The sequence below is a fragment of the Malania oleifera genome, chromosome 1 (genome assembly GCF_029873635.1).
Source record: "Malania oleifera isolate guangnan ecotype guangnan chromosome 1, ASM2987363v1, whole genome shotgun sequence".
NCBI classification, from domain to species: domain Eukaryota; kingdom Viridiplantae; phylum Streptophyta; class Magnoliopsida; order Santalales; family Ximeniaceae; genus Malania; species Malania oleifera.
Genome location: NC_080417.1, coordinates 153,381,684 through 153,406,011, shown reverse-complemented (window position 1 = coordinate 153,406,011; position 24,328 = coordinate 153,381,684). Strand labels below are relative to the sequence as shown.

Below are 24,328 nucleotides of genomic sequence, written 5' to 3'. Positions count from 1 at the left end.
TAGAGAAAGAGATTTGGGAATTATCTTTACTCTCACTGTGTTTCAAAAGAGTAGAAGAAGTAGGATTTTTGGCTAGTTCTATATCACCGTAAGTCAATGTATGATTTAATGATTAATCACAGACCCTATTTATAGACTGGTCAAGACTCCATCTACTGAGAGATTTCCTCCACATTTCCTACCCGGGATTGTGAGTTTTCAAAATCTCTCATTTGAATTTCAAATCAGATTCAAATCTTCCATTTGAATTTCAAATCGATGACTTAGTTTTAGGAGACTTAGTCTTAGTATATCAAGTAGTTACTGTAAAATCTCATCTCATATTTGATTTTTTGAATAAAATAATAATTATAATAATTTAAATAATAGTATTTTCAAAAAAAAACAAGATGTATTATGTGTGCCACCCAAAAAAGGAAACATGCGCGCTAACATTCTCCCACTTGGCTCACATGATACATCTTGAAAACTTTATGGGATAAGAAGTTCAAAATTGAATATTCTGAAAAATACTGTAAATTACATGTTTCTTTACGTATACTAAAAATCATGGTATTTTTAAAATTAAGGAAACCGTGTACTGGGAATAATAAACTCATGTCACACAATTAAACATTAATATTATCAGGCTATGAAACTGCATAAATAATCTGAATAATAATTTGCTAAAAAATATATAATTTATACTGAATCATAATAGGTTTGCCTAGTATAGCATATTTCCCTTACCTGGTTCTGGCTAAAACCCCCTACTGTATCGGGTCCTACACCTGCAAGGCTTCCCACTCAACACCCTGAAAACCATATATTTCAGAACAAAATGTCACTATTTCTACGTCTACTATATTTTCTACAACTGCTGGAAAGTCAAATTTCAACAAAAAAGTCTTACCCCTGAATCTGGGATGAAATCCAATTTCGTTCCACCAACGATCCGCTCCGGCAGACTTAGGGAGAACTTCTTTAGGAGCGTCATGGTGGCCTCAGATCGTCGATCTGGCAGTCAACGGGGCCGAAATCGAGGAGAGAGATAGAAGAAGTCGTAAGATAGAGAGAGAGAGAGAGAGAGAGAGAGAGAGAGAGAGAGCGAGAGTGAATTTCTATAATTTCTGCGTAAAAAATTGAGTTTCAATCTATTTATACTGCGGCCTTCGTCGACGAGTCACGTCATCTTGTCAACGAGATCACGAAGAGGGTTCGTCGACGAACACTCTCTCCTCGTTGACGAATTTCAGAATTTAGAAAACTTGCTCTTGGTATCTTCTCATCAACGAAACAGACCCTCGTCGATGAGACCCTATGTTATCCTCATCGACGAATCCCCTGCATTTCAACGAGTCCTTGATTAAATTCCTGTATTATTACACCCAAAGTGCAACGTCGTCAACGAACACGAAGCGTTCGTCGATGAAGCCTGCTGCCTCCTTCTATTTTTGTTTCCATTTCCCTCCCTCTTTATTATTTAAATACCATTATTCTTCGGGTCACTACAAATTGTTACTAATACAAGACTATTAGTGACGGTTTAGAAGAACCGTTACTAATAATGCATTATTAGTAACGTCTTATAGAACCGTGACTAATATAATACTATTAGTGACGGTTATTTAGCTTTCACTAATAAGTGGCTTTTAGTGATGCTTTAAATTCATTACTAATACCCCAAAAAACGTCACTAATATTTTTTCGGGATAGTTTTCGCGCAAAAAATGGTTTCCCGTGATGGTTTGAGCAAGAAAATTGTTTTTAGTGACAAAAGTATTAGTGACGGTTTTAGTTTCGTCACGGTTTGGAAAACCGTCACTAATACTTACACTAGTAGTGACGGTTTCTTAAAACCATCACTAATATGTACTTTTAGTGACGAAATTGAAACTACTACTAATACTTTCGTCACTAAAAACCAGTTTTTTGTAGTGACGTTGTGCCACGTGTCCCACTTGTATGTATATAAAAATCCTTTTTTTCCTCTCTTTTCATTTCTTTATCCTTTCTCTCTCTCTTACATGTGCTCTTTTCTCCCACTTTCTCTTCTCTGTTCTTTCTCCTTATTCTCTTTTTTTCTCTTCTTCCCTCTCTGCCTCTCACTTTCTCTTTCTCTGTGTTTCTCTCACTCTTCACATGAATCCCTCTTTGTCTCTCACTTTCTCTTTCTCTCTGCTTTCTTCTTTCTCTCACACGCATTTCACTTTCTCTCCCTCACCTTCCCGTTCTCTCTCTCTTTTTCCTTCTGTTCTCGCATAAATCCTCACTTTCTCATTTTTCATTCTTTATCTTTCTTTCTCTCTCTCTCACGAATCTATCTCTCAGTTTCTCACGCTTCCTTTCTCTCGCAGTGATCTATATCTCTGTCTCTCACTCTCGCTTTTCCCTTTTCTACTCTTTCTATTTCTCTGACTCTCTCCCTAATTTGCTTTTGCAAGCCTTGATTCAAAAGTAGAAGTAGAGAACAACAAATCCAAACCCCTAACGATGAGTATGTAGCCTTTTTTTGTACTATTATGTGATTTCTTTATGAATTTTCTTAAGTTTTCCTACATTTTCCTAGGATACAAACAAGGTTTAGTGTTATCTGAATAAGACCCGGGACAAGTTGACCCGGATCAGGGGCATTTGAATCCGGATTATTGGATCCAGCTATGAGTATGGATATGGGTATTCGGGTCAATTGTTCGGTTTTCATTTTGGAATATTTTAGGAAAATTTTTTAATTCGTTGATTCCTATTCTATTCAAATTTAAACTTAAATTATAAAATTTTAAGTTCAATATTCAACATACCTGAGATTTAAACAAAACTAATATAGAATTTAAAAATACCAACCTTTGTTCCTGAATTTTCTAATCTGCAACATTTCCTTCCTTTTCGTGAGCCTTCTTAAACTCTTTCACTACTACTTCCGCAATTCAAGCTTCTAAATTCTATATTTTTCTTCCTTCTCAATTCCGAATGTTCAAACTTCTTTTCCTAATCCTTAAAATTCTTTCTTAAAGAACTCTCAATGAACAATTTTCTCTTTATATCCTAGTCACTGTCTGTATCCCTCCTTCTGAAGCTCACTATTTATAGGCTTGATGGATCCGATTCAAACAATTCTAACAACATTTAACTAATCAATTTAATTTAAACTGATACCTCAAATTATGCTTACATTAAACTCACATTTTACCCACATGTTAATTGTGCAATCCCACATGTCTAACTCCTTTTTTCCTTTTGCTTGCCCATCTTAAGACACTGGCCTACTGGATTTTCTCCTTTCTTATTTTTTTTAAATTTTTAATGTATTCATTTTTTTTTCAATTTTCTTATATTAAAAAACTTTTCTATATTTTCACATTTTATTAAATTAATAAATTTTAATCAATTTGTATTATATAAGTCTTGGACAAAATGGGGTGTCTACAAGCATCAAACATTATTCTTGAAATTCTTCCTAAACTAACATATATTTATTCTAAATAAAAAGTTAAAATATATGTATGTAGATCAATTTATGTATAAATCATTTTGGTTAAAATAGTATTGTTTTTTTTAAAAAAATCAAGTACACAACATAATGCAATCAACTGAGAATACAGTAACTATACATTATATTTAAATGAATCAATTATATAATGTGTTTGTGTGTGTGTGTGTGTGAGAGAGAGAGAGAGAGAGAGAGCTTAACTATTGCATTTGGAGAATGAAATAAAATTATAGACTTAGATATGCTCCGAAATATTAATTTTAAATTTTAAAAAAAATTAAATAAAAATAATAATTATAAACACTTTATATAGACAATTACAATTTAGAAATTACAATAAATTTATTATTATTTTTTACAAAATATGTCATGCATCAATTATTTTTATAAAATAAAAAGAATAAATATGCATTAAATTTTGTATTTATACTATAAAAATTAAATTTAATATTCTACATAATGTTAATTAGAATATCAAATTCTATATTTTTAAGGTTTTTCTTAGTTATTCCTCTACTATAATAGTGTCTCATGTCTATGCTATATTAATTTTATGATTTTAAATAAGATATAAATATTTATAAATAATTTTTAAAGGTCTTAATTTAATATTTTAAAATTTAATTATGAAATATATTATTAATTTTTTAAAATATATAACTGAACTTTATCAAAATTTATTTAAAATTTTTTTTATATATTTTTATTTATATGCACTGGACACATTCAATGCTAACGTTAGAACATTCCTATTGTATCAAATTTTTTATTTTTAAAATTTTTTATAAAATTTATTAGATTATATGAAATATTTGTATTTATATGCAATTACTTGCAATACTAATTAATAATGAAAAAAGTAGCAAGGTATAATTTTTGGGCCGAAGAAAAGCCTAGAGTGATGTTGCAAATGGCCCATGGGCTTCGACGAGGATCTGTTTTTCCTAATGTTAATGGGCTCGCCCATCAAAATTATCAAATGCTTCTCTCCTTCTGCAGACGCTCTCTGTACTAAACTCCTCTGTAAAACCCTTCTTGAATCCATAAATAATCAAAACTGAGAGGAAAATCCAAAAAAAAAAAACATGTCTGCATCCATAGCTCGATCTCGTCTCGTCTCCTTCGCCGCGAAGAACACTCGACGGCGCTTCTGCTCCAAGGAACCAATCGCATCTACATCGTCGCTCGTCACTGATCCTCCTCCACCTTCTTCACCCCCTCTTCCTCCTCCGGACGCCGCACCAAGCAAGTCGTGGAGCTTCCTAAAATACGCTATTATTGGTACTTTCGCCGGAGTTGCTGCTACTGCTGGATATGCCAGCTACGGTTGGTTCCATCTTTTCAACAGAATCCTTAATTTTTTTTTTCCTTTAATCAAATTTTATTTTCTTTGTGGTTTCTGATTTGATTCGCGAATTTTTCAGTTGCTGAAAAAATGTAGGAAAAGATACTTTTAATTTAATTAATGTGTTTGAAGAAGTATCATTTTTGTACAAGTAGGGGACCATATGGCTTGTTACTTTACATCTAAGAAATTCGTTTGGGGGCATGGACTTCGAGGCTCAGGTTTGAAATTGTATTCATTTGGACAAAACACAGCACAAATTTATATTGAAATTTGTTGAACTCTAAATCTTAAGGCTTAAGTTTGTGCTCCCAAACACGGATAATTGAAAACCCTCACCAGCTGAACAAGTTAGCACAATAAGGAGGAATGGAGACTAGCTTTTTTATGTCATTAAACAAATTAGTATAAACGTCGCCTTCTAATGTGAAAATCTTGTAAGTCTTAGTTGTCTAAAATGCCTCGTACAGTTGAACGGGAAAAAGAGAACTAAAATATGGCATCAAAATACCGTCAAACTCAACCCAAAATACCTGTATAGAGGAAAGAGGTTTGTAAATATATGTGCATTAACATTCAAACCTGTACACGTATACAATTGGCATTCAGACCTACGCACACAGAGAGCAAGTGTAAAATGGTACTAAAGGGTACCAGGGGGTGCCACCCATGCAAAAGAAGGTGAACTACATACAGTCAAAAGTTTAAAAATTCAATTGCAGAGTTAACATCAGGATTAATACTTCAGTCTTCTAGCAAATAAGAGTTTAAAAAAATTTTCTTTCTGGCCTTTTATGTGTTTTTCCTGCTCTTTAAGGCATGCTTAAATGCCTTAAGGCTCAGTCTAAAATTCCAAATCCTAAAAGACCAACACATTACAAACTGTAACTTGCACATTGGCACAAAAGGCACAGCTTGTGCACCTTCATAGTTGAGGCTTATGCATTTTGAGTGTCTAAATCTCAAGTTATAATTGGCTATAAAATTTTAAATATATGTTTGTATCAAAGGAATGTCATGGTATGAGTAATCTCCAAAACACTTGAACATCAACCTTCCTAAAATAATTGAGTTGCATCTTCAATCTTGAAAATAATTTGAACTTTGTAATGTTATACCTATCTCTTGGCATGGTTTACTTAATGAGTTCAAGTAAGTTTTTTTTTCTTTAGTGGCCAACAAGTAGTTCACAAACTATATAAGTTTTTTTTTTAGATTTTATTTGTAATTCTTTTAATTTTTTCTTTCTTTTTAAAATATATGTAATTTATTTACATACTTTCATCTGTAAATAAAATTCTCAAAACGCTTACAACTCAATGCCTTTAAGGCTAATGCTTTGCCTCTTAAGGGTTAAAATGCCCTGCCTTGCACCTTTGCCTTTTAAAACATTGAAATGCACCAAAATGGACATGGGAATTGGGAACCACTTTCCAAACTAATTATGGTGACTTGCTTGTACACTCCCAAATTCCAGCTCTCAAAACAGACTATGTCTTTCTAAGCATCTTTCCATTAAGAAAAATCTGCTTTCTTGGGCCTTTTGGGCCTCCATATAGCCCTCCAAGCTAAGTTTTAGATGTCCTTGACTGCTAAGTATTTGGGGCCTCAAACATGATATCTTCAAGAAATTCATCACATCGTTCAACTCCCAACCATTAACTTAAAAGCTTCTCCCAAAATGTAAATTCTAGGTTGTATTGTCTTGGTTGGGAAGAGCTACACCCACAACTAGTTGGTCATTACGAGTGGTTGTTGTCCCAAAGGCCACCCCGCGCCCCCGGGGGGGGGGGTGTTGGGGAGGTGTGAATTCGGTTACTTAAAAATTAAATGACAAGAATTAAATGCACACAAGCAATATAAGTACACAAAAATAAATGAGGTGGGGAGAAGTAATGCGTAAACTCTTTTAGTGGTTCATATTCCTCAAGCCTACGTACACTCTCTCAAGGATCAACCCACCTTGAGATTCCATTATATCAACTTTTCTTACGATCCCTTTGCTTCACCCAATGACAAGGGCACCAATTGCAAGAGTTTGGAAATTACAAAGAGAAACCTCACTAGGTGTGTATGCAAATGAAAGCACTAGATAACTCTCAAAGAATCTATGAGATTATGGTTCAAGAGTTTTTGAAATTTCTCTCAAGTTAGCAAATTTGAGCACAAAAGAGTTTTGAAGAGATGAGACTGTTTGAAACTTTCAAATAACTGTTTAGATAGCTTAGATACTGTTTGTTGGGCTTTTGAGAGCATATATACATGATTCTTGGTCAAACTAGCTATTTTTGTTCATTGGAGTCTGATTTTGGTCAAACTGGTCGACCACTTGCAAAGGCTGGTCAATTTGACAGTAACTGTTAATAAGTAAAAATTGAACCATTGGAGTTTCTGAAAAGTAGGATCAGTTGGCTTGTCCCTTAGACCATTCAATTGCCCAGGCCTTATACAAGGCCAGTCATTTGGCCCAAGGTGGGCGATCAACCACCTGGCCAATCTGCCAAGGCTGGTCGATTGACCCATGGAGCTCAGTTGACCACCCTAGGCTGATAGCCCAAAACAGTCTTCCGTATTACTTCTTTTTCCTAGTTTTGTTACTTTTGTGCCATGATCACTATATTCTAGGAGATTTACATTCTCTACAATTCAGAAAATGTGACAAATATAGAATAAAAAAGTCCTGAATAATTCTTCAAGCTTTGTCCATTTCTTCCAACTTGAATTCATTAAAACCTGTTTGTCACAATCAAGCTCAAAATAGTTAGTCCTTAAATAGTTTTTTTTATCATCAATTAGGCCATGAAACCTTAGGGCTGACAACAGCTAATCTGATCAGGAAGTGTCCTTTACTGCTTCATCCTAATGCTAAGCATCAAGCCACGACTTGATTCTATTCCCTTTCCGCCACAAAGCCAAACAATCTTGAAAAAGCATTCTTCCCATTTAACGATTCATTTCCACAATCCTATCACCTAAGTAATGTTCACCTCCTTGGGAAGCTACTTTCCCTCCTCTTTACCATATTTCTCTTTCAAAAATCGTTATAGCCCTCAATCCTGAACTGCAAAATTCCAGAGCCATTTCTCTAGCAAAGCTTGATTGAAATCCCCCAAATTCTTGATCCCACAACTCCCGCTGCCCATGGGAGTGCAAACCTGGTCCTACCAAACAAGGTGCACTTTTCTTTCTTAAAGTGAGCTACCCCAAAGAGAATTCCTCTGGTGCTTCCCAATTCTTCAAGCCACAGCCACCGGAATTAGGGAGGGGGGGTGAAAAAAAGGATATAAATGAGTTGGTAAACTAGATAAAGTACTTTTAATCAAGGTTCGCCTGCCTCCTTTTGAAAAATACTACTGCTCCAACCTGCAAGCCTCCTTTGGACTCTCCCAATAACTCCATCCCACCCTGTCTTCACCTTAAATTAGCCCCCAAGAGTTCACCCAAGTAGATTGCAGGAATCTCACCAATTCTCCACCTTCGTAACATCTCCCCCTGCGCGGGGGATGGGGAGGGGGGGGGGGCAGAATGATCTCTCTTTTCCCAAAAGCACTTATAATCCTCATGATAGCCTCCAACCAGGGAAAAATGCATTTGGGATGCTGAAGTTGCTCTTCCTCTGCCCTGTAGAAGATGATGGTACAATCAGCAAACAAGATATATGATAGATCTTCAAATCTGCTCTGTGAGCTAATGCCACCTTAAACCTTCAATCAAGCTGGTTTCTAGTCTCCTCGTTAAGAAATAAGAAAGCACCTCCATCACAAGGATGAACCAGTTACAGGAGAGAGGGTCCCCCTGCCTTAATCCTCTTAACCCTAACAAAAATCCTTCAATGGAACAATTAGCAAAATAGAGAAGAAGGCAGACGTGACACTGCAAAACTGATCCAAGGTCTCCATGTAGCTTCAAACCATACCTCCTTGCCAAAATAGATGATAAAATTCCAATTCAAAAGGTCATATATCTTTTAAATATCCATTTTGTGAAACAAACCTGGCTCCTCCTTCCTTTTTCTGGAATCCACATGCTCATTAGCGACCAAAACCACATCAAGAATTTGCCTTCCTGGAACAAGGGCATTTTCTGTATTGGATGCTAGTTTGCAAGTGACTTTTTTCAGTCTTAATGCAAAGGCTTTCATAATCAATCTACAAATACCGCTAAGAACTTTGCAATCAATTTTGAGTCCTAAGCAATAGTACGTGCATATTGAATTACTAATTTTGAGTTAGGATTTAATAGCCCTTAAATTTTGTCGGAGGAAATTGCCCACGATCGTATTGAAACTTTTGGAGCAGAATGGTATGGCATATGTTCCTACTTCACAGAGATTAATGTACTATTTATACTTACATTTTTGGATCTATTTGAAAATTTTAAAACATTTTACTTTCTACATTTTGGCCATTGGTGTTGTGTGATAATGTTATTTTATATTCTGGATGATGATTTGGATTAGATCTTTTTTATTCCTAGTGAAACAGGGAAGACTTTGCTCAAGAAAAATAAAAATAAAAAGAAGAAGAGTTTACTTTCTGCAGCTTAGTCCATGGTCTTGTTTTAAAATGTTGTTTGAAATTCTGAATGAGTCAAGTACTTAATACTGAACTGGGGAAGCTTTAGCCAAAAAAGAGGTCTCTAAATGACTGAATCATGTTGGGAAGGAAGTACGGGGATGAGACAAATATAATAATTATTCTATTCAAAAGTGAGAATCTATCAAAAGAAATGGTCCATGATCGCATAAATTGGCGGAAAAGGATTCATATAGCCGACCCCACTTAGTGGGACTAAGGCTTGGTTTTGTTGTTGTTGTATTCTATTCAAAAGTGAGATGACCATGAAATTCGTTTAAATGAATTTATTTGATTTTCATTTGCAGCGTACACCTTGCATGAAGTGGATGAAAAGACCAAGGCTTTGCGAGCATCTACAAATTATTCAGTCGGCGATGATGCATCTGCTCTTGATGTAAGCATCACTCAGTATTCCATATTCAAACTCAACTGACTCTCTCTTCTTTACAATTTGAATAGTGAAGTTTATTATTAATAATGAAGTTTTTGTGAATGTCATGTGTGGATAGCTTTACTCTTCAAATCTGTGTATGCCACGAAGCATAACCACTCTCTGGCTCATTAAGAAATACGATGATTATTTAATGTGTTTCTTTGTTGAACTAGAGTAAAAACCCTGTCAAAAATTATTTGAAGTTTAATGGATAATGTGAGATCAAGTGGTAATGCAATGGATGGATGACATATAATCTTACAGTGTAATATTGTTTGAGATAATCTTTTATCCATCTATCACTTATTAGTATGTACGGCATATCATTTGAAGGTAACACTGGACGGCTCATGAACCTTGTTGTGCGGTTTTGCCCAATTGTTGTGTCACCATTAGGTGTTTTTGGTCACTTTGGTTGTTTAGAAATGTTATCCCCAATTGAGTTGTTAATTTTGGTGAAGGCTAAGGGATAGAGAGACTTGAAGTGCCCCATAAGCGATAAGGATGAGCTATATGCGTAAATTCCGTGAGCAGCAATGAGCTGAAATACTGAATGTTAACAAACAGAAAACAAGCAAGCACTGCAGGGATAGCTCTATTCAGCACATGTGAACAATCAAGTTGCAATTTAATTTTTTCTATTGGATATGCAAAGATTTTGGTGCAACAATAGAACAGTAGTAAGATTGTGTTGGTTTAGTTACCAGAACAGAAGAGGGTTGGTTTATTACATTTCCTTCATAGTTTATCCTTTATTAATTCTGTTGAGATTTTTTCCTTTTTTATTTCTGTTGAGATGAAGTTCAAATATACATCTGCTTTGCCATTTATGTTACATTTTGTGTTAATAGGTCAAAATGCTAGGCAACCCACATAGGTGATGTCTCCCAATCTGGGTCCACAGATGGAAGATAATAAGCAATTTGAAGGTTATTTTCATGTTCATGGCGATTGAATCATTCCTTCTATTTTTTGTCTTTCATCAAATTAGAATTTCAAGAAATAAATTGCACTAGCTATTCGGTGCACGTGTTGGAAGTTTGTAACATTTATACGACGTTTGTTTATGCTCACCTACATTTTCTTTTCCATTTTTTTTTTTTTAATTTTGCTTTTCTATTTCTCAGTGTGTTTTGCTTATAAATGTCATGCAGTGCGTGGAAATTTTATTTTGTGCAATTGATCTTTTCCAGGTACTTTTTTTAACAAATTCAAGCCGTACTGGGTTTTATCTCAAATAATGCTTTGTAGTCTTCAAATCCATAGTCATTTAAGCTCAAGAAACACAGATTTAACATAACAAGTTACAAGATAGATGAAGTTCTTGTGAAGGATTAAGTAGTATTTTATCTAACACAATTAACCAAGCCTCAACCCAACTATTTTGCCATTTTACCCCTTGAAGCCAATTTTTTGTGTCTTAGTTTCTTCTTCCTCTTCTTCCTCTCTCTCTCTCTCTCGCCATGCTCTCATGGTCATACTACACCCTAAAGGGAAAGAGCCTGAAACTCTGGACTGCAGGTAAGCTGATGTTTGTTTTTATTCTTGATGATCACTGGATCTAGACTTCTAATTGAAACATTTGTAGATTTTTTGGACCCTTTTAGGCATATAGAATATGTCTTTACATTCCTCTAGCCGTGATTTTTCATCAGAATTTACATGGTGGTACTGCTAAGTTAATGAGTGACAAACTTACAACAGATCGTAACTGCTGATAGTTGGCTGCATCTATCGCTTTCTTCTTATTGTCTGTGACTAAAGTCTAAGATTAATTGTTTTTGGGTAGGAAGAGTGACACTCATTGCTATCATGCAATATGCATTTGTTGTTGTTTGTGTTTTTGTATTTGCTCTCTCTCTCTCTCTCTCTCTCTCTCTCTCTGTGTTTGTGTGTGTGTGTGCATGTGTACCTGCATGTATTCTGCGGATGCCAGTTCTATAGGTATTATCTAGTCAATCTTGTATTAAATACTTCGAACGCATGATGTAACAGAAGGGTAATGTTCTGTTGTCAATCTCTTATGCAGAAATTTCAAGCTTTGCTCTACTCTGCTTCAATGACAGGTTGGGGTCCCTGAATTATTTTCCTATTACCACCAGTAAATGTCTATTTAAGTATGTTCTCCTTGTCTTTTGTACATAATGTTCTTCTTTTCTCTTAGGATTATGTCCTGTTTTCTTGTAGATATTTATTTTTACCACCTGTCAGAAGGGTATTCTGCTGAAACTTGTTACAAGTAGGGGTTGATGTTGTGAAACACCTGAATTCCTCTGCATTCATCCCAAAGATGTTTAATTGGAACAATGTTTTTTTTATGTGTGTGTGTGATTACTTGATGAGTAGCATAACCTTTTCTCCCGTATAATCTTCATCATCAATTTAATTGTTTTTGTTCTCTGATATTTCAGTGCCTGCTAAAGCAATTGAATTTTATCTAGATCTGAGGAGGGCAATTGAAGAGCATGTTCGAGTGAGTGCCATATTTTAATTTGTCATCCTCTTTTTCTGATTTTTTTGAAGCAAATGTTCTCACTAGAATGACAAATCACATTTTCTTTCTTTTTTTTCATAGATATTTTGGTTATATGTTTTTCAATTATTCGAATTCTCCATGCTTTAATGTAGGGATTTACAGAACCATCTTCTGAGAAGCTTCTTCCAGACTTGCACCCAATGGAACAACATGTATTTACACTTGTGTTGGATCTAAACGAGACATTAATATATTCCGATTGGAAGGCAGGCATTGAATTCTTGTTTCTCTCTTTTTGTGTTCTGTTACTTTTAGATTTACATGGTTGGATGTTATTTATGGTGCTTTCTGTTGATGACTAAAGCGTGACAGAGGCTGGCGAACATTTAAAAGACCAGGAGTTGATGTTTTCTTGGAACATCTTGCTCAATTTTATGAAATTGTTGTGTACTCTGACCAGATGAGTATGGTAATTTAGATTTCCCTCCCTTAGATTGGTCAACTTTTTCATTATAATTACCATTTTGAATTTTAATAGGAATTGACGTTGTCTACCTTCTTGTCATGTGCAGTATGTTGATCCTGTTGTAGATAGATTGGATAAGAAACAATGCATACGATATAGGCTATCAAGGGCTGCAACCAGATATCAAGATGGAAAACATTATAGGGTGAGTAATATCTGGTAATTTTCTTCTTGTCTCACTTAATCATGTAAATTTTCATTTTGTGTTGGCATTCAGATAATTGACTTTTGTCGTGAACATCTAAACATGACATCTGCACTTACTTTCCTTGATTGCCTGCTTGTTCATTCAATCTAAAATTTCATACATGTATGATGTGACTGAATTGAATGGAAAATTAGTTGATGGTCGTGTGCAGCAAAGAGTAGCTTCCAGTGCCATCATTGGCATTAGAGAATTATTGCTAATTATTTTAAGTTTTCATTTCTTTTGTATTTTTGGGTTAGACATAATTCTGATGTGGACTACATGCATGTTGTCTTGATTTTGCTGTGCAGAAACGACTTTGATTGTGATTTATTATGCAACTGCTTGATGATGTTAATCAACCGCATTGACAAGCGCGCACACAGTTATTCATTATGCATTTTCTCTAAACCACATCAGCACGTTGTCTTTATTATTTGTTTTTATATGATTCCTCAAATTTAATTACATTTTCTCTAGAAAGTAGTCAAACGAGAAAAAAAAAATGCATTATTTTCTTGCCAGCAATTGCTGAAAACAGATATAGAATAGAATGCTTATGGTAAATGTTTGTATGGATTGACTAAAATTACCAAAAATACTTTGGAACATTACTGTGTAGATTCTACGGCCAAAACAAGCACGTGTGTTTTATAAGTAAACTACAACCTAAATCATGTCATCGCTTCAGTATCCACAACCCATATTACATCGCCCATGGTTACCATAACCATTACACCATGACAACATTGACTTTAAATCATGCTTGAATCAAAGCAGAACTAGAGTCAATTTGTCTCAACACTTCAGTAAAATTTTGCATTGTGCAGCAAGAAAAGCAGTCCTACACAAATGACAGCTAAGATACTCTGTGTTCCCACGCCTTAAAAATGGACCATGCAATTGATAGTGTTATTCTTGCTACCAGGACCTCTCTAAGCTGAACAGAGATCCTGCAAGGGTACTTTATGTAAGTGGTCATGCTGTGGAATCAAGCCTTCAGCCTGAAAACTGTGTCCCAGTTAAACCATGGAAGCTTGAGGAAGATGACACAGCACTTGTGGATCTTATTCCATTTCTTGAATGTAAGCACTCTGCAATTTATAAAGTACATTTAGAATTAGATTGCTGCTCTTTTTTATTATTATTTTGATCGAGTAGATTGCATAAGCTTTGTTTGCCTACTTATTCTGCATGCAGATGTTGCCCGCCATAGACCAGCTGATATCAGACCAGTGCTAGCATCTTATCAAGGACATGATATTGCAAAGGAGTTTATTGAGCGTAGTAAAGACCATCAGAGGTACTGACCTAGGTTATATTGTACATTCACTGAATATTATCTAACAAGAAGGAAAATACTTGCCATAGATTTTTGTCAAACACCATTTAATTATGTCACTGGAATCTGCTAGGCAGCAAGACTTTTTGGCATATTCTTCAAAAGTGATATATTGTTTTATTGTTATAAAAGTAGTTTGCCTGCTTGGGTTTTTGCCTGACTTTAAAATCTTTTAACTGTGGCCTTATCTTTATCATTTTAAATATGTTTTTAGAGAGTGTGTCTTGATTTACATTTTTTCTTTTGGTGTTATATTTTTAAAAGTCATTGTTATTTGATTGTTAATTTCAGTTTGCACTTGACAATGATGTAAACCTTCTAAAAATACACATGTAACTTTGTTAAACTTACATGCGATTTGAGCCTGTGATATGGTAAATACATTTGTTTAAAATTGTAATGAGCTAATATTAGGATTTTAATGAATGACGTGACATAATCTCCTTACTAATTAAAGGATTTTGATGATTGCTCTACTCCCATCTCCAGTCGCGTACGAGTTTAATTGATTTAAATGCTTCACCAGAAACATTAGAATCATTTCATTCCCATGGAACATACAGATTTCCTCTTTGATTTTTCATTAGCATTAGTAGAAAAAGCTGAAAACTGTATGAATGATACTGATTTGGTCAAATGGAAAATGCAGGCGAATGCAAGAGCAGAAGCAGCAGGGTCGATTCTGGCGACGTTGAACATAGAAACAGATTGCAGGCAACTTGGATTCAAATACCCTTTGGAAAAAAGCTAAGGATGAAGATCAAGTAATTCTTCTAGTTATTCTCATTCCATTTTGCTATGAAGCCAACGCCATTCTTTAGCTGGGGAAGCTGTTGAATAGAAATTTGAATTTGGAGTCTTAGTTTTGAGTTTATATGAATTTGATTCAAATCCATTTATGAAAGAAATTGTGTAACATTCATGTATTTAGTTAAAATAGTGAATCCGTTGGAAGGTTTTATTGTTTAGGAAAAACTTTTGGAAATTACATTTACATTTTTTGGTGTTGAGGAAGAGAATGGAATCAAGGAAAATAGAACAAAGTTTTATTTATGGGAAATTATGAAGAGTTAGATATTTTAAAATTTGAAAGTTGAAGTTATTTTTAAATTTTGATTTATATATTGATGGATTGCAAATTTTATTAGTAAATGATAAATTTTGAACTTAAGGGTAGTTAAGAAATAATTAAAATTTGACTGAAAACTACTTTTTATAATTAATAATTAGAAGGAAAGATATATGCATTATATCTTTAGGCAAACAGAACCGACTCCATATGAGATTTAGTAAATGTTTACAATTTAAAATTTTCTCATATTTTAATATTTAACAGATTTTCCTTGAGATAATAAAAAAATTACGGGCTTCTTATAATTATTGCTAAGGAGGCCCATAAAATGTTTAATTTATTTTTCACAAATTCTAAGGGAGCTTAATTTTAAAGTTGAGATTCAGATTCATGTTCACACATATTACACGATTCTAAATTCATCAATTTTTATTTATTTTTTCTAATTATCATTATATTGGTCATAAGAATTTGTAGGAAATTTGCACTAAAATAAAATAAAAACTTTATACCCAAAAACCCATGATTGGTCATTACATTTCAAACAAAAAAATCAATCAATTATACGCGTTGTATAATTTGCGTGTTCGTACTAAAGTGTGATAGCGATGAATCATACTATTTAAATAATTATTTTTGAAAAGCATATGCAAGTGTGAATGAAAAAAAAAAAAAGATGACTTTTAATGTGTATTTTTTTATTTTTTTTAAAATATCATTTTCTTACAAGTTTAGAAAAAAAATGAAATAATTAATTAATGACGATCACTAAATTTATGTTTCTCAAAAAAATATTGATAATTATTTATTATCTCAACTCTTTTACTCGTATCTTGAAACAAAGTTACAGATCACACGTATAAATTGTATTTGAAAACATAAATTATATTTTATATTTTTTTTAAAAAAATTATATAATTTTATGTATTAAAATTTACCTTTATTTATATGAACCTGAGTAAATATTAAAATAGTGCCGAACCTATCTCATGCACATGTGAATACTTTTGGACATGCCCCACGCGTGAAGCCTAAGCAACATCGTACTGAAACATAAATAGCAATTAGTTCTATTCAAATCCATACAAATTTATATTTGGAAAGTAATGTTCATGCTTCCAAATACAATTAATGTTTAAAAGATTTCAAAACTAAGATTTAATATCTATGAAAATTTACACAAAATATAGTGTAAAATTACATTAAATTTTATTTCAATGTACACAAATTTAAAGTTAAAATTCAAAATTTATTTTGTCAAAGACAATCTTAGGAATAAAATTAATATGAGATTTGGATATCTCCTTAATAGGGATAGTCCAAGCAAGCATCAGTAGGTTTTTTTGTTATGAAAACCATAAAAATTAATAGTTGTCACCGCTTCATTTTCTACCTCCAAAAATTGTGTCCCCTTGTTTTCCATCATCATAAATTATGTGTTATCCTTATTACCCTATAAAAGGGTCATTTCTCCCTCTCATTTTGACATGCACACATAAGGCTTGGAGTAGGTATACAAAGAGAAGAGGAGAAATAGAAAGAAAAGACATATTTTGTACAATGCCAGTTTCAAATCATTTTGTAATTTCTCTCGAAATACTGAAATTTTTTATCTCATCTGCTCGTTAAGTAGACATAGCCGAACCATGTAAAATTTCTATCTCGTCTTTATTTATGTTATGAAAACCATAAAAATAAATGATTGTCACCCCTTCATTTCCACCTCCATAAATTATGTCCCTTCACTTTCCACCTCCATAAATTATGTCTCTTCATTTTCCAACATAAATTATGTGCTATCCTTATTGCCCTATAAAAGTACTCTCTCTCCCTTTCATTTTTGACACACACACATAAGTCTTGGAGTAGGCATACGAATATAAAGGATGAGAGATAGAAAGAAGAGAGATATTTTGTACAAGTATAGTTTCAAATCATCTTATAATTCCTCCCGAGATAGTGAAGTTTTTTATCACATCCACCCATGGAGTAGGCACAGCCGAACCATGTAAAATTTTTGTTTCAACTTTATTTATTTTTCTACATTTTTACAACATTCTAAATATTTTACAACACATTATTAGCACATGACTCTAACTATCTTAGATATTTCTTTAAATCCTATTTAATTTATTTCTTGTAAGTTTTACTCCACAAGAGTATAATATTCTCTAGAAGAGATTATGTCTTTTAAAGTTTAAAGAGTACCAATCTTTAGAAGAGATAGTAAGATAGTTATCCTGAATAAGTTATATATTTAAATCTCCTGCCTATATATTTAATCTCACGAAGAGATAAACCTCCTGAAGAGGCTACGTATCTAGTCTCTAGAAGAGATGGTAAATATTTACCTGCTAAAAAGGGTATATTTTAACCTCCCAAAGAGATGTTAAAATCGACCTCCTGAAGAGGTGAGATGTTTATCCTCCAAATGAGATAGTACATTCAACCACTAGAAGAGATGGTAAATTATTACCCATTTTCATATTATAATTGAAATCATATTCTTGAAGAATACAAATTGAGGAAAAAAATAATGTTTCTAAAGAAACATATTTAAGTACCCCCAGAAGGGTGGAAGTAATATTATATCTATTATTATCTCAATTTTATTTCAGTTTTACATTTTGTTTTTCTAAATTGTCTTATCATTGTTAATTTATTCAGATGTCAAACCTAAGCAAAGTTGAATTTGTTCCCCTTCATATCAAAGATAACAATTATTTATCATGGATTATTGATGTTAATATCTATCTAAATGCAATGAACTTGGGAAATACTATTTTAGATGAATATACCGCATCCCTTTAGGATCGCACAAAAGTTATGATCTTCCTTCATCATTTAGATGATGAATTAAAAACTAAATACCTCACCATCAAAGACCCACTTATATTATGGAAAAATTTATTGTATAGATTTGACCATCAAAAGACTGTAATTTTACGAAATGCTCAACATGAATGGTTGCACCTGATCAAGGCTGTAAGATTTTAAAACAATCAGTGAATATAATTCAGCTTTGCATAAGATTAACTCGAAGTTAAAATTATGTGGTAAAAATATTACTGATGAAAATATGCTTAAAAATACATTTACTACTTTCCAACCCACTAATGTGCTCCTGCAACAACAATATAGGGAGAAGATGTGGTAACCAAAAATTTGTTTTGATACCAACTATGATAACACGAAATTTTATACAGTGGAAGACCTCAAATTTATTTACCAGAGTACTAAAAACTCTTATACAACAATATCTCCAATATTACAATTAACATCCCTAAAAATTCTAAAACATTAAAAACATAACTAATTTAGTATCTATTCTAAATAACTTTTTTATCTCACCCACGCTTCTGCTATGCTACTCTAATTTCGACTATGCCCTTCAAAGTATCTGAAATGTAAGATAATAATGGGGTGAGACACCTCTCAATAAGTAAGGAGTAAATTATTATCAGTGTGTGACTCAAATGAGGTTTAGTGTAAAAATAACTCAATTAATAAATTAACAGTTAAAAATTGCATTTGAATAATTGTAAATCATTTTTATCCAAAAGACGTATGCATATAAATATATATATTTCCCTTGATACCTTTCTTTCACATCACATTTTAGCCCTACTACCCGAACTCTATTCACATATACACGTATACTTTTCCTTACTGAAAATCATCTGTTAGGCCCTTCAAATATGGCCATTTATAAACATATAAATATATGCATACTTCTTTCTCGAAACAACACTCAAGCCTACCACATAATCCGAACCACATAAATATACAAATATGTATAATTGAACTCCTTTTGACCTATGCATGTCATGTTTAACCCTCATGACCAGGTTGTGCAGTCCGAAAACTGGACTTTACTTTGGTTGGCCGACCAAAGCTAAATCAAAGGTAGCCCATTTGTAAGTGCGATTTGCCTCCCCATCCTGGTCTAGAAACAAGTGAGGTACTTCATCCCTACTCAGGCCAAATCCACTATCCACCGCCAATACTTTCACAACAGTGTGGCTGCACTAATACTCATATGTAGCTACGGTACTGAGCATTCATCACATCCGGCATATCAAGGCTCTTAAAACATATAATTGTAATTTATGCAATAAAACATGTAATCTCATCATTATTCCTAGTATAAAATCTGTACAAAATATCATCCTTATTCTCAATCTCGTCAATACTCGCAATGAATCACACATTAGGCATAACTCCGCAAAAACCCCAAATTTGCTCAATTATACAATAAAATAAAATAAACTCATGCCACACAATTTATATAATAACTATAATTTCATAAATTACCTGAGAGATTTTTACAAATATATATTCGGTAAATTTAAATAAAAACGCGGATATGATCATTTTCACCTATTTAATTTAATTCCAATATATTCCAAAAGAAAAACCGATATGATCAAATCCCCACATTTTAATTTAATTCCAAAATTATTTCCAAAAATCCGCTATAATCAAACCCTTGTAGTTTAATTTAACTCAAGCATATGAATATAATTAAATTTACGTAATCAATTAAAATCAGGCATATTTTTAAAATAAAATCTGAACATGGATATAATTAATTTCACATACTCAACTTAAATTGGGCATATTTTAAATAACATAAATCTAATTAAATTCGCATACTCAAATTTTATCGGGAATAGTTTAAAATAAACCTGACATAATCTAGTTTACTTACCCTAACCCTGTAGTGGTGTTGCATGCCAACAATAAGGTTTCTTTGGTTAAATCGTAGAAGAGTGGAGTTGGGACCTTAGAATGATGTCTGTTCTTCAACTTTGCTTAGAGGAGTAGAGAAAATTAAGAGAGAGAGAGAGTTAGTGAATTCGTGAGGGAGGGTTCCTATTGAATCATGATGCTTCCAACATCCTAATTGCTCTTTTATATATATATATATATATATATATATATATAATATTATAATATTATATTATTTAATTAATAATTATTATTTAATAAATTAATTAATTTTAATTTAATTTATTATTATTATTTTAGTATCATTCCACTAATCTTGCATCTATATTTTTTGGGTCGTTACAAAAGAAATTTACTAAATTTTTTGAACTTATATCATGTCTTGTTGCTGAGCAAAAATACGAATTTTTGATAAAAAATCACCAAACTCGTTAACCTGGTTCAACCCCATTCCCTAAAATGAATATGAATACATCTCGTGGTCGAGGACGAGACCGCAGGCATGGTTATGAGCATGGTCATGGCCATATTTGAAATAATCATTGGCATTGACGTGAAGCTGCAATCTCTCAGAAGAGGGATGACCCCCAAAAAAGGGATGGCACCCAAAAGTAAGATAATGATTAGGATCAACAACCCAAGTATCATGAAAATTAATTCTACAAATGTGGAGGAAAAGGTCATTGGTCGTGTACTTGTCATATGCCCAGACACTTGGTAGATCTATACCATGCCTCTATAAAAGAAAAGGAAAAGAGTAAAGAAGTTGAAACAAATTTTGTTGATAATATTGTTCTAATAGACCTTGATGTTGGACCATCTAACTCTATTTATCTTGATGTTGTTGATTTCCTTTTAAACCAAGATGAAAGTAATGATGTAATATTTTAAGATATAAAGTATGCAATATTGTATTTGGATTTCCATAAATAAATTATCATATTTATTGTTGTGATGAACAATTATAATAATGAGTTTTTAAAATATATATTGCAGCATGGATTGTACCAAAGTTTTGATCAATTCAAAGATTTCTATGAAAGAAGTTTGTTTAGCTAACAGTGCAACCAGACATACAATTTTTCGAGATAGGAAATATTTCCATTACTTGAATATATCTTCAACAAATGTTAATGGAATATTTAGCTCTCCGAAAGAGCTAATATAAAGTTACCCAATGGTACTTTATTACAAATTGATGAAGTTTTATATTCCAGGATAGCCAGATGAAATCTGTTAAACTTTAAAGATTTAAAATTCAATGGATATCACATTGAAACTACAAATGAAGGCAGTAAAGAATTCTTATATAGTACTTTTATTGTTTCTGGGAAGAAACAAATTTTAGAAAAGTTATAAATTTTATCTTCTGGATTGTATTATGCAAAATTAAAGCAATTAAATCATATAATGTCTTGCACCAGAAGTGCAATTACCCAAAGTTATTTACACTTTGGCATGATCGTCTTGGACATCTTGGAGATGCAATGATGCGAATAATCATTGAGAATTCACATAGTCTTCCACTAAAGAACCAAAACATTCTTTTATCAAGTGAGATAGTATTGAATCACCTAGTTTCTTACAACGAATCTATAGTGATAGATATGGACCAATACATCCACTAGGCCGTTTAGATATTTTATGGTCTTAATTAATGCATCTATTAGATGGTCACATGTTTCTCTACTTTCTACTTATAATATTGCATTTGTTAGACTTTTTTCTCAACTGATTAGATTACGAGCTCATTTTTCCGATTATCCAATTAAATCAATTCATTTGGATAATGCTAGTAAATTTATATCCCAAACATTTGATAACTATTGCATGTCACTTGAAATAGATGTTGAACATCCCGTTGCTCATACCCATACACAAAATGGTTTAGTTGAATTTTTTTATTAAAACACTTCAACTCATTGTTAGACCTATGATTATGAGAACCAAATTACTTTTATCTGTTTGGTGATATGCTATTCTTCATGTTATATGTTTTGTTCGTATAAGATCAACTGCTTACAATAAACTTTCACTTATGCAATTAGTTTCTCGGCAACAACCTGATATTTCTTATGTAAGAACTTTTGGTTGTGCAGCATATCCTAGTCCTCAAAGAAGTAAAATGGGTCCTCAACGTAAGCTTGATATCTATGTTGGTTTTGATTCCCCTTCTATTATTAGATATCTTGAACCTTTGACAGATGATTTGTTTAGAGCACAGTTTCAAGATTGTCATTTTTATGAAACAATATTCCCCTACATTAGGGGGAACAAAATTTGTGTCTAAAGGACAACATGAAATCACATGGAATGCTATGAGTTTACCTCATTTAGATTCTCGCACAAATTAAAGTGAACTTGAAGTTCAGAAGTTTATACATTTGTAAGAGATTGCAAATCAGTTACTAGATTTTTTTTACAGATATCAAGGTCATACTAAAATCTCATATATCTGGCTATAAATATTTCAGCACGCATTGATGTCCTTAAAGGACAACAGCCGGCTAATAAACCTAAACCACAAGTTAAGCATGGAAGGTTTGTTGGTGCAAAAGATAAAACTCTCACAAAGAAAAAATTGAAATCTGTAAACACTCCAGAAAAGGTTACAAAGGTAGATAATTCATTTGACATTTACAAACCCATTTCTCATAAAAATGATATCCCTATTATGGAACCTTCTGAAGAGGAATCTCCTGAAAAGAAAACTTCTTAAGAAACATCCCTTGAAAAGGGACAGGTACTTGGAAATAATAATGAGATCTCCATCCATTACACAAGAGAAATGTGGAATAGAATAAAGTTGTTGTCAACGACATATTTGCATATGCAATAGCTACTAATATTACCAGAAGTAATAAGGATCTTGAACCTAAATCTATTAATGAATGTCGATATAGAAGTGACTGGCGAAAATGGAAAGAGGCTATCATAGCAGAATTAAACTCTCTTTTAAAAAAACAAGTTTTTGGACTTGTAATCCAGACACCAGAAAATGTCCAACCCATTGGATAAAAATGGGTATTTGTGCGTAAGCGACATGAAAATAATGAAATTATTCCATATAAAGCAAGGCTTGGGGTACAAGGTTTCTCGTAGAAACCCAAAATTGATTATGAGAAGACATATTCTCCCATAATGGACGAAATCACTTTCAAATTCTTAATTGGGTTAGCGGTCGCAGAACGACTAAGCATGCATCTTATGGACGTAGTAACAACATACCTATATGGATCGTTGGATAGTGAAATTTATATGAAAATCCCTGAAGGATTTAAATTGCCTGAAGCAAAATCCAGAAATTTATATTCCATTAAACTTCAACGTTCTTTATATGGATTAAAGCAATTTAGACGAATGTGGTACAATAGATTAAGTGAGTACCTTGTGAAAGAAGAATTTATAAATGATCTAATTTGTTCATGCGCTTTTATTAAAAATAAGAATCCAAATTTACTATAATTGTTGTTTATGTTGATGAATTAAATTTAGTTGGGACTCCTAAAGAACTCACTAAAGCTACTAATTATTTAAGGGCGAAATTTGAGATGAAAGAATTAGGAAAGACAAAATATTGTCTTGGCCTATAGATTGAACATGTAAATTGCAAAATTATTGTTCATCGATCGATCTAAATATACCAAAAGGACATTAACGCAATTTTATATAGACAAAGTTCATTCTTTGGGATCTCTAATGATGGTGTTATCACTTGATGTTAAGAATGATCCATTTCGACCATATGATGAGGGGGAGGAATTACTTTGTCCTAAAGTACAATATTTAAGTGTTATCGGCTCTTTGATGTATTTGGCCAATTATACAACACCCGACATTGTATTTGCGATAAATCTACTAGTAAGATATAGTTCTACTCCTACTCAATAACACTGAAATGGAATTAAGCACATTCTACATTATTTGAGAGGTAATTTTATTTAAGTCTATTCTACTCATTTGATTTCAAGTTTCAACTAGTAGGATATACAGATGTTGGATATTTATATGATCTTCACAACGCTAAATCTCAAACTGGATATGTATTTCCTTACGTAAAAATTGATATTTCTTGGAAGTCAATAAAGTAGACGATTACAGCAATATCTTCAAATAATTCTAAAGTACTAGCTATCCATGAAATTTGTTGAGAATGTGTGTGGTTCATAT

At 32.8% G+C, this 24,328-nt stretch overlaps 1 protein-coding gene across 1 annotated transcript; it reads left to right on the top strand.

Moving 5' to 3' along the window:
* Nucleotides 1–4,443: 4,443 nt before the first annotated feature.
* On the top strand, nucleotides 4,444–15,330 carry LOC131166016 (mitochondrial import inner membrane translocase subunit TIM50). The gene is made up of 10 exons (XM_058124232.1): nucleotides 4,444–4,795; nucleotides 9,697–9,785; nucleotides 11,854–11,890; nucleotides 12,236–12,297; nucleotides 12,453–12,566; nucleotides 12,665–12,769; nucleotides 12,873–12,971; nucleotides 13,942–14,098; nucleotides 14,214–14,316; nucleotides 15,005–15,330. The coding sequence occupies exons 1-10, from the start codon at nucleotides 4,555–4,557 to the stop codon at nucleotides 15,048–15,050; spliced, it is 1,053 nt and encodes a 350-aa protein (XP_057980215.1). The 5' UTR covers nucleotides 4,444–4,554; the 3' UTR covers nucleotides 15,051–15,330.
* Nucleotides 15,331–24,328: the final 8,998 nt, after the last annotated feature.

Bases quoted from the DNA above. Each gene is read 5' to 3' on its own strand.
- LOC131166016 (XM_058124232.1), top strand. From the start codon at position 4,555: ATGTCTGCATCCATAGCTCGATCTCGTCTCGTCTCCTTCGCCGCGAAG. The intron at 12,298-12,452 runs GTGAGTGCCATA...GCTTTAATGTAG, and splicing joins CAATTGAAGAGCATGTTCGA to GGATTTACAGAACCATCTTC. The intron at 14,317-15,004 runs GTACTGACCTAG...TGGAAAATGCAG, and splicing joins CGTAGTAAAGACCATCAGAG to GCGAATGCAAGAGCAGAAGC.